The 18,308-nt window shown below is 37.0% G+C and overlaps 1 protein-coding gene across 10 annotated transcripts in view; it reads right to left on the reverse strand.

The window, feature by feature from the left end:
- Positions 1-18,308, reverse strand: part of LOC118266375 (potassium/sodium hyperpolarization-activated cyclic nucleotide-gated channel 2) — a 297,834-nt gene that overhangs the window by 260,496 nt on the left and 19,030 nt on the right. For all 10 annotated transcript variants that reach the window (XM_050694804.1, XM_050694802.1, XM_050694803.1 and 7 more), the window contains exon 2: positions 4,801-5,333. In XM_050694804.1, the coding sequence (XP_050550761.1) occupies positions 4,801-4,847 (47 nt within the window). In that variant the 5' untranslated portion in view covers positions 4,848-5,333. The remainder of the gene's footprint in view (positions 1-4,800; positions 5,334-18,308) is intronic.

An 18,308-nucleotide genomic window follows, 5' to 3' on the forward strand; every position in this document is an offset into this window, starting at 1 on the left:
GCGGTCCCTCACGCCCGCACCGCAGTCTTTGTGCACGGCAGCATTTTGTGAATGACTCTCTTGTAACTTTTTGATCTCCAAAAGTGCTGATTGTCAGCCAAATAATCAGTGATTCGAGTATTTCCTTTTTTAATATAATTTTTGGTGTATATTTGTCTTATTATGTTTGGAAGCACGAGTCAAGTCTGTCGAGAGTGTTGAATTAATAATTTAAAAAACAACAGTTAACAGTATTGTTCGTTTTCTTCATCGGTGGACTTTACTGTTGTAGAATCAGGTTTACAAAAATATTGCTGGTTCGTCAACTGATAATTAATTATTTTCCTATACGCAACTGCTCTCTCGCAACTCTTCTACTTTCAACATTATCAAGCTAAAATCTTTATATATAAAAATCAATTGCTGTTCGTTAGTCTCGCTAAAACTCGCGAACGATATAACAGATTTAACAGATGGTCTCTGGATTTATGGTCTTGAATTATTTACAGAAGTCCAGGGAAGGTTTAAAAAGTGAGAAAAAATTTTTGAGGCTGTATGAAATTTGCTGGTTCACTACATAAATTGAGGAACACAACACAAAACAAAAAGAAAACTGTTACGAAGCAACAAAATACTTTATGAAAATTAAATATTAATAAAAAAAAGAATGCCCGAATTTTACATTTTTGTCGAATTTAATTTTAACTCTACATGAATGTTTGAGGCCCGACCACGTGTTGTCCGTGTTTTATTTAGCGAAGTAATAAAGTATGCATGCTCATAAAACCAGCGAATTTTGATGACAAACGAGCGTAAAGTTGCGTTTATGATATTTTGGACAACATTACATAACAATGCCGGTTTTGTTTCTCAGCTGTGGTGTATGAAATAGTAGTATAAAATTTGGAGAGCATACATATTTTTGTAAATTTTACCATTAACGGCAATATTTATGGATTACGTCGAATACGAATCCCCGAACGTATGGGAGGATTTTCGAAAAATCGAAAAATCTACGATTCTCGATTCTAGGGTTGTTAGCTCAACCCTAGAACGGAGACGAAAATCTTTTGTTCAACATTCTCACTTGCCACGAGTGAGACAATTATATTAATCTTGTGTAATGAGGCATTTCGTTCATGGTTTGTGTCAGACGCCCCGACACAAACCCCTGACAACAAGCTCTATCAAATAGAATCACTCCAGAAACTGTGGACTACCTAGCGGGTTGACCGGAGCTCCGGCTCGAAAAGTAGGACTAGGAATAAGTGGTTTTTAGTCAGTAAGACTCTGACACTCCCTCTCACCTCGCCTAAGGCGAGAGAAGGCACTGGATGATTTTCCCCCCTTAGAAAATAGACTCGCCCATCGTACATTATACTTGTTTATTATTTAACATTTCAAACGCCATGGGGGTCAACGCCGGCAGCGGGGCTATCAAAGGATTCGCTTTTGACAAAGGCTTAGTTCTACCTTTGTCGACAGTGAAAGTATGAAATAAGTGGTTTTTTGAGAACATTCTTTGTTATTTTCCCACACTCAGTCCCTTCAAAAAGGGGGTTGTTATAGAAAATTTCTTATATATTGTCGAACCTCACAGCTTGAGTAGTTCGGCGGTATAAATTAAACGGTGTCAAGGCAAGGCTCAGGCCACAACTACCCAATTCTTCTCACGTTTATGCCTCTGACGTAGTTAGGCCCACTTCATCCAACAAATAAATGTTCGTATTTTCCTTTATCGTACACATCAAGGTATATAAAACCAGTTTACTATGGTCTCACTTTGTATGAAGTTGCCACATATTCGAAGGTCAGTTTATACTGGTTGTGTTACTTGATGTGTAGCCGTATACAATATATTTGTTCTACAATATATTGCCGCTAACCAGCCTGGGTGTCGACAATATTTCACGTACAACTATTCCAGAATTTACTAAACCGTTTTCATACAGCGCCGGCAGATTATTAAAGGCGAGTAAAAAAATATATCGCTGTTTATTAAATTCTGTTTCAATATTCGCGTATTGTAATATTTGAAATAGTTTCTATATTGGACAAAAAAAAGTTCATAGTAGTTCCAAAAACAATTAGCTTTTATTTTAAAAGTAGCCGTTACACCAACTGCCTTATAATTACACTTTACAATTTTATTCACCTTTCACATCAGTGCATTTCTATTTCTGCTTATACACGTCACATGTATTATGTAAAAGTATAAAACTTCCAGTCCCGAAATATCGAGCGTGTTATCAAACCCAATCCCCTCAGTGTGAAGTACATACTCTTTTTACAAAGTGTTCACATAACATCTCATATACGAACATAAAGGACGGAAATACATGCTACGCGGTTTGGAATCCACTTTGCGGTGTGACCCTGCTACACTGGCCAAAGACCTATAGCTAACGTCAGTAAATGTTATTCAAATTTCCACCGTTTTAATATGAATACAAAGCTAAAAGTTACGTTAGCAAAGAGCGGCTACGGCGTAGACATCACAGGAGCTGTTGCTACGAAATGCTACGAAGTTTTAAGCTTCGTAGCATTCTTGTGTGTTGGTATAGTGAGGTTGGTATTGAGATGAGGGGAGCGGAAAGAATTACGGAGAATACTAATGACATGTATATCTCGTAGCTGCTTCGGTATAATGCAACAGTTATAATGAGGACGGAGATACATACATACATATTTATATATTTTTTGCTGTGAACACATTCACAGTTTATTTTTGTGTCTTATATTTAAAAAACGATGTCAGTAAACGTTAATATGAGTCTTATTGAGTTAAAATTAAAAAAAAAACTTACAGTTACTGCGAATAATCGTATATTCAGACCAAACCAAGTAAAATATCATCGGAATCCTCTATATTGAGGCCCAGTTTTGACCGAAACTTGATGAAAATCGATATCAGTAATAGTGATAAGCTTGTTATTGCTCTGGCGTTATCTTATCAAATGCTTAACCTCGTAAACCAAGTAATTATCTCCACATGTGGTTTGTGTTAATGAGCTAAAGCTCCAAATTTTGTAATAGGGGCGACCTGCCCACTCTAAATTCTAGACATCAGACTATCACTACAAATTTTAGGATCGAAAACCGAGTCACACTTTGTCCTACTTAGGTCGTATCATAGGTGAGGATTAATGGGTTTAAATAAACTAATAATCTATATAAAAAATGCACTTTGTTAAAAAACTTCATCAAAAATTAATGCATAACCACATTCCCATAGAAGGAATATCTTGTTACTTTATATCGGCTAGTTAAAATAAAATCTATCCTTAAAAGGAAACCGGTAAACTTCCATAGTAAACTTGGCCTCGACGGAGCCATTTTTGAATACTAGCTGAAATATTTGGCGTCTCCCGAGTTCTGTCAAAAAACTAGTTACACAGGTTTGAATACTAATATAAGTCCTTGATAATAATATTAATATCGTTCTATTGTCTCTGCCTACCCCCATGGAAGACAGGCGTGGGGTTATGTATGTATTAGTCCTTGAAAACCCACTGTATTTCATTTATGTCTGTCAAGGTCAGGATTTACCGATCTCCTTTCGTAATTTGGAACAACAAAATAGCACTTTACCCACCCAAACCATAGTCAAGACCACATGGATACACACGGACGCGGACGTCCAATAGGTACAATCGTGATCCATGACCTTGTATACGTCACCCTTTGATACGTCCATCATTATGATTTATAGACTCCGGACGTATTCCGAAATTGATTGATGCCTTTTTTGAGTATATTGTGTGGAATGCATTGTGATGGCTTCTTGGAATGAAAGGGTTTTTTGTGTAGAATAGTGCAGTTTGATTTTGTTGTTAGCTAAATCAATTTATTGGGTTATGTCTAGTTTTTGCTTTAGATCAATAGACTTCAGTCTATTAATTGTTGTTTGTTATAATTTATTTGAAAATTTATTGGGACATCAGAATCTGGATAATAGTATGAGTCAATTATGCACCTGACCAAAAAAGTAATGCTGCAGTGGAAACTATCGCGTTCACTCAATACGAATAAAAAAACACCTCTTGTTTAACCTACAAGGTCGATATACTAGTCATACTCATAAAAATTGCTAATCCAGATATTATGTTCGAATCGCAATGGCAGATGCATTCGAAGTAGAACAAAATATTAAATTGCAAACTGACATTATCAACGGACACATTTGAAGTTTCCAGAATTGTGTTATTAAATTCCTCCGTAAATAGAGTGTTACTATAAATAGAGTGAAATAATGTCTTGTTTGGATCAATAAATTCCGCCACCCAGGCCACAAAACCAATATTGCCTATAGTAATACTACGTATGCCACAAATTTGCATAAATTATGCCACGATTATCAACCCTTAATTGTGCCCGCCAGAAGTAATAACCGATTTAGATTGTATTGCATACTAAAACCAATCTAGCTGCTACGTCATAAGGTCTATTCTCTCTGAAGCCTGTTGGATTTATGGCAGTGCGCTCTGGATTTAGGTTCGGTAATTGAATATTCACATCCCGATGGTCGCCCGTTCGACATTTTGATGACTTGCCGCTAGAGTACGTTCCAACGTCTTTCGAACTCGTATAAATATGAAACGGTTCACTACTAAATCCAGCCATTACAATTATCGAGCTGAGTGCCCAATCATTGCAATTATACGTACGTTAATGTGTCAATTTACTGGTTATTGGATGCCAATACTGTTTGTTTGGTATTGTGTCATCGGCTATCGGCAATGTGTTTATCTACGGATAATGGGGTTTATAAAGTAGCTAGTCGTGTCTGCTGACACAGTAGAACAGTAAACAGTAACTCACGTGTTATTGGCGGATGATAGCCGCCGGTGCAGGCTGCGCAGCGACATGGCGTACCCCTAGCAGGTCGGGCTGCCGCTGCCCTTGCCGCGCGGCCGGCGCAGCGCGCGCGCCCCGAAGAACGCGCCCTCCTCGTTGCAGGACTGCGAGCGCTGCGAGGCCAACATGCCGGCCGCGCGGCCCAGCGCGTGCAGCGGCCGCACGCGCGCGCGCCTGCCCCACCCGCACCCGGCCACCACCTCAATCTTGCCGACCCGACGCGCACGTGCGCGCGACTCTCTCACGCCGTCTGCCGGCCCACGCGCGCCGCACACACACGCATTGATCCCCGCGACACCAGCGACCGACGCGCGCGACACGACACGCGCCTCACAACCACAACCCACTTGACTACACTATCTTATCTTCTAATTAAGCTAACTAATGCGTAATTGGAAAATTGAAGGCGCTTCGTCGTTTATTCGATAATTATACTAAACTAAATTATTTCTTAATTTGTAATTTTGTGAGGTTAGTGTAGCTGCCCGTTGTTGAATCTGAAACAAATAAAACTCATATTAATTAAAGCAGAAATCCGGTTGAATCGAAAGGAAATTACGACCGATCGACCCCACGGTAAACGAATCAGTGCGCTCATATTTATTTTACGGAACGGTAACGTTTATGTAGTTCGATACGTATACGCATAAAGTTAGCATAATGTAAGTCGCGCACGAAGCTCGCGGATGTGTAAACGTATGTCAATGTCACAATTAATCCGTACATTCGGATGAGTCATGGCTTACACGTACATTTAAGTGAGTCACGGAATTATTTTTGTTTTGAATGTAATTAGGGTGCCAGAGGCGGGAGGAAGTTTTAATGAAATGGTCAGATGGAGGTCTGGCCCAGTTAATCTTTTGAAAGCTTCTAATCCGTACACTTCGAACAAGCGTACACTGTTTGTAATGTATCTTGCGCGGGGGAAACAAACTCGGTGGAGTTACGGTTTGATATTAAAAAAGTTATTGATGTTAGTTCAAGAAGATATTTACGAGAGAGGAAAAGTAAATTTAGTAGAAACTACAGAGAGAAGAACATAATACTTGACGTAGAAGTAGACGAAAGAAGTATCGAGGTAGATTTAGTGGCTTATACATCGCGGTGTATCGTTGATTATGAACCGAGTCGCGAGCCGGTATAATAAAGAAACTTCGAGGCGGCCGCGGAGAGGAAAAAATAACACTAAAACAAAAATGTAAGTCTAATATTTTCGTGATGTTTTTAACAAGTGTTCGAGACAGCTGCAAGATTAGCGGCAAGTCCATTATTTCATTAAAAGTTGATCCGCGACCAAAATAATCCCATTCCATGGCGGTACATGGCTGCTATTGACAACTTTTCTTTTTTTTCTTTTTATGGACGTGTTTCTGCTAATAAATCGTGGTGTTGTATAATGTGAAGATGTTTCTGGCAACATACTGGCATTTATCAACCACCTGTGAAAGTCCACTGGGCTATTAGGCTTAATATACTTATAGACTTGCCATATTTCCACAATTGACAGATCGGAGATTTCAGTTTAAAAGATTTAGGAATCAGAATACACAGTGTAAGTAATATGTATGGAACATCACAACTTTTATCCTCGAAGGGATAAGCAGAGATGCACATTACGGCACACAATGCCGCTATACAATGTACACCTACTTTTTACCATTTGTGTTATAAGTCCCACGTAATGGGGATTAGCCTATTGCCATATTTATACTGGGCACAATTTCAGACTCCGTGCTACTACTGAGAAATTTTCGCTAAACCGAAAAAAGCCTAGTAATACTTTGCCCGATATGGGAATCGACCCCGAGACCAGTTGTTTGGCATTCGTACTTTCGACCACTCGACCAACGAGGCGGTGTAAGTAATATGTACTATCATTTAATGTTGTTAAAACTGTAGCAAATAATTTACTCTCAAAAGGAAACCATTATTTTAATACTCAAACAATTACGTCGTTTTTACGGTTCGAAATCGTTAATTTCCAATTAATTATTGCGAATGTCATGAACATTCAATTAATTTAATTAATCTTTGATTCCCGGCAATTAATTCTTAATTACAACTGCAACGATAAAGTTTCTCGTTAATATTTTAATATCATTATCATAGATCACCGCGTATTTTTTTTCAGGCGGATTGGTTGGTTCAATTTCAAAGTTCAGATTACCAGAGTTTAGTTAGTAGTAGTAGAGTTTAGATGATCAATTTTCAGGTATACCTGGGAGCGATACTGCCTGTCTCCTGTACTCCTTGTCAAATTTATAGGTATCTTAATTCTTCAGTCTAAGTCAGTTAATTTGGCACCCGCAAGGAGAGTGGGACGTCAATGTACAATAAGGTAGATGACTAATTTTTATCTTAATGACCGTGTTGTAGATTATTTTAATATATTGCACACGTATTTTTTAGTCTCTTACAGGAGCAAATATTTTCAAAGAACTCACTTCTTCCTAAACTTTCCTTTGTTTTATCTAAGTATTTGTATCTTATATGACGAAATAAAACGGATGGACTAAATAGATTCCATACCCCTATTTCATCCCTAGTATTATACAGTCACCTGGTTTGACCATACTTTTCTAACATTTTTCCATGATTTAATTAGCAAACCCTAATATTACATTTATATCAATACACTGATATGAGGTAGATACCCTTTCCAACCTCTTTTTCCCTGTAATGAATTGGGATTATGTTAAATAAATTATATTCATAAAGCAGTACATTTAAAATTGAAATTAGCCTGGCAGACGATTCAGGAATACTAACCGGCTACTGTTTTAGTACAAATTCGTAATGTAAGCGGAGCACGGACTTGTAATCCTGATGAACCTTTGCTTCTAGGTATGTTTCGGTTGGAATTTCTGATTGTAATGTCGTGAGGAGATTTTTACGTAGAATCTTATACACGTTACATTTAATAAATTAGTAGATAGGTATGTATACAGAAAACTTCTCATTTATGATTTAAGAAAAAAAAATTGTGTCTGCAGATGAAAGGACCTAGGGGATCTTGCGGACTGCCTAGTAGTTTACTAGTGCTTTGGCTCAATAAGCAAGAGTAGAAACGGGGTGGTTTTTAGTCAGTAAGAGTCTGATACTCCCTCTCGCCTCGCCCAAGGCGGGAGAAGTCATTAGATGATTTTAGCCAATGGTTATTGGATAGATAATACTCTATATATTTTTCTTTGACCACGAAGGCAAACATATGGGTAGAAAGTTAGTAATAAATACTTTTAAAACCTAATCCAGAAATAAAACCATACTCTATAGTAAGCAAAATTAATATCCAACAAAACTGAAGTAGATTGCACCATCATAATAAGAAAATAAGGAAAAATAAAACACTAAAGAGTTTCCCATTTCTCAACGAAACTTTGCAAAAGCACTTTGTCATTAGACTACAACGTAAAATATATCTTACACAACATGTATAGAGTATGAAATTTAATAACAGCATGTTGTACGTCCAGCTGAAGATAGATTGCTTAGTCGCAGCCATCGGTAAGTCCCGGTTGACCGTCCGCATCGTACAGATTGAGTCGGTCAAATTGAACGACGGACTAATATATCAAACCTACTTATAATGTACATTCCATAAAAATACATTATTCTTTAATCATATCGTGTACTTTCTAACTGCTGTACTTATTGTTTGCTAAAGATCTTTCGAGTTTAGTATTCCTTAATCACGTGTATATTTAGGGTTCTAAAAACTAAAGCTAAGAAACTTCTTTTTTATGGAATAGTGGGCAAACGAGCAGACGGGTCACCCGATGGTAAGCGATCAGCGCCGCCCATGAACACCCGCAACACCAGAGGAGACACAAATGCGTTGCCGGCCTTTTAAAAGGAATACGCTCTTTTCTTGAAGGTCGTATCGGTTCTTTACTCAGCTTCCGTCAGTTACATTGCCATTTTTTACATACATACATACATCACTTAGGGACTGATGTTTAGCGTCTACTATCGAACAAAGACTTCCCCTATTGACATCCATGTTAGCCCGTTTAAAACGACCTATGTCCATCAGCTCCCTACGATCTTAATCAGTTCATCCGTATTTAGGTATCATTACCTAAATGTAAAGAAAGAAATCAACTGCTAACAATTCACTTAAACTCTCAACAGCACATAATACCAAAGTTCTTTCATATAAAATATGTAACTCGCTTTGAGGCGCACCTCGAGCCAGTTACATGCATTCTACTTTAATAATGGCCCTCATTTATATAATTACTTCACATTTCACCCACTACATAGTTCCCAAGGTTTTGTTTTGTTTCAAACTCCATATTTAAAATGGGGTTAGCAGAACTATGTAAGAAGTAGGACGAACAACAATAACGGTGCAAGCTCATGATTAATGCTATCATTTCATATCTAGAAGATGGAAATGCCAGGATACAAATACTAAGAGATTTCTCTTAGAACTTGCTTTAATACAGAATTGTTTTAGTTGAAAATCTTCTAAAGATATTTTAATTATTTCTGTTTCAAAATCTTTTGTCGTTTTCGTTAGAAAAACTTTTAGAAATTGTAACGCCATTACGGTAATCAAAGTATCGTCTATTGTCATTCCTCGTTCTAAAATCAAATCGTTTATCGTTTTGTTTTTCGAAATAAGTAGAAATATTATCTGTATAGCTATTTTGTTGCTTTGTAATTTTTGGTTATAATATTTCAAATTGGACACCCATTGCCTTTAACCAAATGCCATTTAAGCGTTTGCCTACCCAGGGAGAGTAAAACTCAATGTATGAGGAGTATCCAAATTTACGTCAAGCCCATATAATTTAGTTTTCTACTTTGTGGCATTTGGCGCATAATACTGCTCTAACAATACAATTAAATAGAGGATAAATAAAAAGACATTTTTTAATTCATCCAAATAGCGTAGCTGAAAGTTACATAACTTTAGTCTCTAGCTACAGTCATCGAAGACAAGTTACCTACAATAGCATTTCGCGATTACAAAAGTACCTAGACCATCTTCAACCTATTTAATTATACCAGAACACTGCCTTCGATTAAGGTCCGACCACAAAAAAAAACTATTGGTGACACGAAAAGATCACGAAGAACGTGACAATCGGGTTACAGAATTCCCGCCGACCCAGTTACCATGTCCGTCCGTCCGTCAGTAGTCTGACACCTACATAATGCTAGATACGTTAAGACACGGTTCTGACATACTGTCATGGCTCCGATGTTTGCGTAAAAAATGTAATTGGTTAGTGGTATTTTTGTGGTATGAATATTTTTAATTTTTTTAAGAGAGGGTTTGTTGTTATTGCCAATAGCGCTGCATGTTGAAAATTGCTAGTGTTTCTTCGAAACCGCCAATCAAACGGAAAGCTGACTAAATATTTCTTTATTTCCATAGTGTTTTAGAGCCTTAGGGTGGTTTTGCTACCACCAGCAGAAATGTGCTATGCAACGTTGCTGTGAATGCGTTTGGCTTCCACCAATTATATTTATTGGTACATATAGCTTAGCACTGGTGGAAACTGACTCAACTAAGATATGTTTTTTATAGGGAAAGATGCGTGCTATAGATGGCATCACTACTACCAATACATTCCATACTCGAGCTGCAAATCTTCCTCGTACAGCTACATAGCTTAGTATCAGTGGAAACGGTCACATAGTTTCACAGCTTAGCTTTTACATCTCTGGTGAAAAAGCACCCATATAGTCCTAGCGTTTATAATACATGTAAAAGAAGTCTATCATACTTGTTAATAGTCAATTAATAAAAAGTAAAAGCTGGTAAAAAACCATGTTCGTAGTTTACCAAACAAATTACTTTAAAATGATTCATATGTTTGTAAACACGCTGGTAAAATACATTAAGCTCATTACAATGCGTTCCCCGTACAACTGATATCGAACATTAATTAACTTTTTGTACGCAACTTGTACCGACTGTACGCATTAATTACCGAATATTCTGCATGTAATGTAAACCCCCTGTAATGTGGTAACTTCAAAAACAATACGTTAATGCAACACAACTTTGTATTTTAGTTTTTATGCTAATTAGCAAAGGTTGAGGTGATTTTGGTAAGCTTTTGGTGGTTCTTTTTTGCTGGCTGTGCATCGAAATTAGTCGGTGTTTCACTTTTTAGGTACTGAATTCTGTTAATTAAATTCTGCCAAAATATAAAAAACTATCGAGATGTATTTTTACTTTTTATTTCAATATTGTCGAAATATGAGTTTTATAGATCTAGTAAAAAACTATGTTATCAGTAAAGTTGAATAGATCAATTAAAAAAAATATGAATTAATATTTTATCAAACAAATAAACACAGCTTCGTCAGCATTTCATTGTGATCGCAAAAACATGTCTATTTAATATTCCAAAAACATAAAATAAAAATGTTGTGAATATTGCAAAAAGTGAAATCGAGTCTATATTCTATTCTCTCTATGAAAGTTCAAGAATTTTTAGTTCAATGAGCATTGACAGTAAAGAAAAAATAGTTAGATGCCCAAGGTCCCCCCGTTTCTTACCTAATTTCTATACAGACATACATATATTATAATAGCTACAATATTCCTATAATTACCCATTCATTATAAATAAATTAATGAGACAAAATCAATGAACTAATGATAATCCAACAAGATAAACAGTTAACAAATTAATTGAATATTATTTAACTTTGAAACCGACACCGAATCAGTTTAAACGGTTATAATTTCTCTAAGACGCGTCATGGACATAATTATAAAGTTAGGAATGGTTTAACCGCTAGAACTAGTAAGGAGTTAATTTGAACTAATTTATAACTCTCACACTTTGACTTGGGTTTAAGTGCTGTTGAATGGAAAATCTGTGTTGTGGAAAAATTGAGGTTTATGCTCATAATTTAGTTAGTTATTATTTAACGAAATAAATAGGCAATGGGTTTTAAATATATATAAAGGAATAAGGAACATCTTCGCAATTACATTTTTATTAACCCATTTTTTAGATTCTTTCATACTAACGTACACATTTAAAATCAGTGTAATTCTAAACAGTCAGTCACAGTTTGGGCACAAGAGTCATGCCTCGGCACGAATGGCGTCGGTTTTCTGTGAGGCCATGGGGCTTCACAGAAAACTGACGTGAAACAACGTTTGCGTTGTGTGAATCAGGGTACCGGAGGCCCAATCTTTTCAATCCCCGATTCCCTATCAACCCTTAGATCCCTATCCCCAAAATCACTTGTAACGTCTCTGGTGTTTCAGGTGTCCATGGGTAGTGGCGATTGCTTACCATCAGAAGCCTGCGTCTGTGGGGATGCGTCTACTCGTTTATAATATTAAAAATAAAACCAAATTATTCCATTACCAATCCAAAACAAACAAAAAAAAACATCAAATTTAAAACCGTTGATCTACAATCGTGAAGGTCACACAACTATCATAGATTAAAAAACATTTGTCCGTTCGAAGCACAGACTAACTACTGTAAATCAATGCTGAGTTGCGAATGATTGATTTGCGCCGACCCTGGCTGATTAATCACCGCCAGAGACGCCCACATGAAACTACACTTCAAAATTCACTTAGCGATATGTACTTAGTTAGTGGCTTCGGTAACTTAACGCTGCTTAACCGAATCTGACGGTAACAGCTTTGTATTGATGACTTCGTAGCTTATTAAGTAATTTTGCGCGAAGTTTTTCAGTACGATTAACTTTAAGTTAATCTTAAAGTAAGCGAGGGAGATTAGTGAAGTATAATATAGGTATAAAGGACTGACTGTACGGTTGGCGTGGTGGTTGGGCAACTGGCTGGCTGGTAGCGGATTCGATTCCTGCACGGAACAATAACTCTTTGTGTATTATAAATTGTTGTTTCGGGTCCTATGTCATATACATGTGACATTTTTATGTTTGTAAACGCACCCACGTCACAGGAAAAAGCCTGGTGTAGGACAATGTTTCAAAGAAATATGTCATGTATTTTGAAGACATTTGTCTAGCTTAGAAAAATACAATAAGATTTGACATTAGTTACTCCACTTTATTTCTTCTTAGCAGAAAATTGTATTGGTCCTTACGTAATGCCCGATATATCTACCAGTCGTGTCATTAAATCCATTCCGTAGAACCCCTAACACCAAAAACAGGAAAAAACAGTCAACTGTTATAAATCACGAGAACACAAACGGCAATTTTCATATCAAAATAAAAATAGAACATAAAACACAAACCCCCCAAGGCCCAATTAAAAAGCAACTCTACAAGTTTCATCTTAAGTATTACTTTCATTATATCTTATCATTCGACACTCACTAAGAAATCTTCACCAGCAATTAGCCAAAGAAATCTGAACCTTCAGGTCAATACGGAGAGAGTAATAAAACTTGACACAATTTTAAAGAACGCGCAAGTAAGTACGGTGGCTGGCACCTCCATATCGATTTTTCACTAAGTCTATTTTCGCGGTCCTCGTGTCGGCCCGAATACGTAGCATTGTACACGCGGGTTCGTCGCTACCGTCTGGCTCCACAGCTCACACTATTATTGTGCTATTATATTGCTTCATCTGGCTCATCCATACACGCTTGCACTCCAATAAATTGGCGCGCATTGACGATTGACTGGTGACGTCACGCGTGAATAACCGCCATCTTTAAATTCGAATTCGAATTCGGTTTATTTGAATGTTTAGATATTTATGCAGTTGGATTTGTGCGGTTTCGTCAATATACAATGAGTTTGTCTCTGGTTTTGAAGTAATGGATAAGTCGATTACTTGATTGCTATGTTGGTTTTATCAATTTTCATTAGGTATTATTAGCTTAAATAACGGATTTTAACAAACGGATCGGAACTGAATAAAATAAACATAACACATAATCAGGCTTAAGCGCCATACCTATCTATACCAGACACAGAAAGAATGTAGAATAAAAGCCAAATCCAGAACAAAAAAGATAAAATAATCAATTAAAAAACCGTTCAATAAAAAGGACAGAAGTGAAAAAGCCATTTTTAACTCCACAAAATCAAAATTCGATGATGCCTGATACATGTTTCTCCGATATTTATAGGAGACGGAGGCCGTGCCATTTATCTGATCGGGGTTCGGGAAAAATGACAGTTTGAGTCATACGAAATGGGTTAGTGGACCGGCCGAACCATTTGTTTGCATCGATGTTATTTTATATATGCTCCCTACTTTCACTTATGACTTGAGGAAAGGACACTACGAAAGTACTAATAAATAGAACCTACAATTTTCCTAAGGATTTCGTTTAGGGGAAACGGTATGTAAGTCTTGCATTAAAATTGATTTAGTAGGAGTACGATAGAGATTGTGCGCACTGCTAGGGAGTGGAACTTCTTGCCGGAGTTTGTGTTTCCTTATGGGTATAACCTGGGTGTCTTCAAAGCCCGAGTGAATGGGTTGCTTATGGGCAGACGTCCGCCATCGTAGGCCGCATCATCACTTACCATCAGGTGAGATAGCGGCCAAAGGTCGACCCATCAAATGTAAAAAAAGAATAATAAGGCATTACAAAATTACGTATCATAACAACTTAATAGCCAACTAATTTAGATCACTACCTATTTCTCATCCTGACGTCATTGTATGTCCTAGGCACATTTGCATCACAATGGAAGTAATCATACAATCATTTGATTACAATGCAATGTTATATATAAGGTATGTATATAAGGTAGGTATATGTATGTGTTTCTTTACGTTCTTGCATTTATAAGTATATGCAGATTGTTCTAGAATGTAGTTCTTGTTTCGAATTGATATGTTTTTTGGATTGTTTTTGTTTGAGCTAGTCAAGCAATTACTTTGTCAGTTTAAGATGTTGAATTGAACCATCAATGTTGTTGAGATTCCTATTTCGTTTTGTAATGAAATTAAATGTTTTATGATATTTTGTATGTGGTCTACTACAAGTTTCCTATAGATTACCTACAGACTGTCGGATAAAGATTGAATTAAGGTACTGGATGCAGGACAATTGCAGATGCAATCAGTCAATTGCAATTACATACTTAATTGAGGCAGACCTGTATTATCTGTGAACGGCTTTGGAACTTGTCTAGGGGCTTTAAGCGCTATGATCAGAGCACCACAAATGGGGCCCAGTATGGCTGATATCAGACCCGGTACGGACCATCTAGCGGGTTAGCCGAGGCTCCGGCTCAAAGAGCAGGAGTAGGAACGGGGTGGTTTTTAGTCAGGAAGAGTCTGACACTCCCTCTCGCTTCGCCCAAGGTGAGAGAAGTCACTGGATGTTTTCCCCCCATTAAAAAAGTAATTTAGTATTTTTTTAATAATTTTCTATTGAGAAACACAAAGAGAATGTTATATATGTAAAGTTGACTATCTCTCTTCGTCTCTTAAGCAAACTAACCAAAGAAGACATTGTTACCTGTAACACCTTCTCGGTTTTCTGTGCACTAGCACAAACATGTGCGAAAACACAGGTGCACTCTCTGTTCCCAAACACTCGTGATCCGATGGGACGACAATCCGACACGACGACAGTAAGGTCACGTACATAAATAACTAGCTTAGTGCACGGTTCGATGTACCTATCTTAGTGTAGAAAAAGGATGGGCAGAGGTGTAGATAGATAAAGTACATAGTACACCTAATTCTTTACTGTTATGCTTTAGTCACACAAAAAGTCCAGTTGACAAAGACTTTAAAAAAAAGTATAAATACCTACTAATAGAGATGATGACGGGGTACGAAAATTAAAAATCTATTTGGTCCGTCATTTAGGTAATGAAAATATATTTCGTCATATAAGGTAACAATACTTAGATTAAACGAAACAAAGTTTAGGAGTACAAGCAAATACGTCATTCCTATATGTATATAAAAAGTGTCTAGAAGTGATGTCACGCGTAATTTGAAATCGATATATTTTCGAAAGTATATGTTTGCGTAAAAAAATAAAAAATCCGTGTCAAATATTTAAAAATAATATACAAGTCGGACATTAAATTAAAAAAATGTAATTTGCCCTATTGGGATAAAACCTTTACAACACGAGACGAACTTTAAGATTCCGAAATCCTAGTTAGATTTTATAATAAAAAAAAATCATTAACAATTTCATTCGAAATAACAACAGAACTAAGTCTTGTGCTCAGCAGCCTCATATCTAAAGATCTTGTTAGACCAAATGTGGCATAGTCAGTGTAAAATATTGTGTGTTCATCCGGAGCTGATTGAGGTCCCTACCGACCCCAATCTTGTTAGAAAAGGGCAGAAGAAAATCAAAACTCATAGATTGTGAACACAATATTTCTAGTTCAATGCACAATTTTATTTGAAAACCAAATTTTTACCTGTTGACTTAGTGGCCAGTGTAGCGGGTACGCATTTTGTTTAGTTTTTCGAATCAGTACCCTTAGTATGTTTATCTTTCAAGTAATCGAAACGAGCGTGCGTTTGGCGCTGATTGGTTGGTTATTTTGTGCTGGCCAATCAGAGCACCGAACGCGTTCTCGTTTCGATTACTTTAAACATCATACTAAGGGTACAATACTAAATAATACCGAGATTTGACCAAATACTGTGTTAACAGTATTAATTAAAAATAATATTCCGCTCATATTATTTTTAAAAGCCATGCTAGCTGACTATAAATTTCCCCCCTCAAAAAAAAAAAAAAAGCTGACTATAAATCTCATATCCCATGTCGAGAAAAAATATTTTTTACAATCGTGAACATGGAAATATCTAAAAGACATAAGAAGTCTTTTTTTCAGTAAGTTTTACGAAAACGTAGTTACTCAAAAGTCCCTCCTACGAGCATTAAAGAAGCTTAAAATAAACCATAGGATATCAAATACGACATACAGAAGTAATAATCATGGGAAAAATTACATAAAGCAAACGTTTACCATTGCGTTAGGGAAGGAAATATATGAGGCAAAGTGAAGACGTCTCGTCTAGCTTAATTAACCATAAGGCCGCGTTTCCATTGACGCGGAGCGGGGCGGAGAAGAGCGGTGACGAGCGGTGAAAAGTGGTCAGTGTTTCCACTGACGCGGAGTTGGGCGGAGAGGAGCGGTGAAGACCGGTGAAAAATGGTCAGCGGAGTGGAGTGAGGCGGAGCGGAGCATACTTTTGGAATCATATTGAGAGATTGCCCATGTCTAAATACAATAGACCCTTTATCGATCAAATATCGCAATCGATATTTTTATTTAGAGTTTATTGTTTTTTTTATATGATATATTAAACGAAATAAGATTTACAAATATATTTAATTTTGTCATTAATTAACGATATTTCGATTTCGACATTAAAATAAAACTAAAAGATAGTATTTTCTCAATTGAAAGATATGATTTATGTACTTGAATATCAATTATCATTAACGACTATTTGAGTAACGACTGTTTAAGAAAATTTAAAACATCAATTAAATAATTATAACATTGAAAATAAATATATTTTTGTTTGATAAGTAATTTGTTTCGTAGTAATCGATTTTAAGAAAATCGATTAAACAACACTCTCACACACTCTACTTGGACATCACTTTTTGGTTACTTCGTGAATCTTCGTGATTATTCGGCAATACTCGGTACTCGGTTATGTCTCTGTCACACGTTAGCATGAGTCGTGTTAGTGTCACTATCCCTGTCTGTTAAGCAGCCGCTCCGCACCGCGCTGCTCCGCACCGCCCCGCTGTCCTCCGCACAGCACCGCCCCGCTGTCCTCCGCACCGCATCGTCTCGCTATATATTTGTATGAATATCCGCTCAACTCTGCTCCGCCCCGCTCATGCTGTTTCCATTGAAGCGGTGCGGAGATTTCGAGCATAGTGATTGGTCAATTCGTGCACCGCTAAGCTCCTCTCCGCCCCGCTCCGCGTCAATGGAAACGCGGCCTAATTGAGATAAATGGATGTGTAACCATGTATGTATGTGTGTGACGTGGCCAAGGATTATATCTCAGTGGGAAACCTTTCAACAATGGGAGATAAGATTAAATTACATAGAAAATAACTATGTCGTTGATAAGTAGATATTGCATAAATTGTATAGAAAATAACTATGTGTTTTTTTTTATCTTTTATTTAAGGAGCGTTTATCCTAAGAACATGCCAGCCCCGTTGAGTCATAAGTAAGCAATACAACCACATCTTATATACTAGGGCAACTATGTCTTTGAAGAGTAGATATTGCAAGCATACATGCAACAAGCACGTGGATATGCAATGTATTAAATAAATACAAAATTATTTTGATGTCAACTTCAATAATAATTGATCTCATCACTAATGTTTAAAATAAGCATGAACCTTTCTATAGTGGATTTGACTCTATGTTAGCAAAATTCAATATTTTTCTAATAGAGAGTCAAATCTACGGACTACCTAGTGGGTTTACCGGAGCTCCGGCTCGAAAAGCAGGACTAGGAACGGGGTGGTTTTTAGTCAGTAAGAGTCTGACAGTCCCTCCCGCCTCGCCCAAGG

This window comes from Spodoptera frugiperda, chromosome 7 (genome assembly GCF_023101765.2).
Source record: "Spodoptera frugiperda isolate SF20-4 chromosome 7, AGI-APGP_CSIRO_Sfru_2.0, whole genome shotgun sequence".
NCBI classification, from domain to species: Eukaryota; Metazoa; Arthropoda; class Insecta; order Lepidoptera; family Noctuidae; genus Spodoptera; species Spodoptera frugiperda.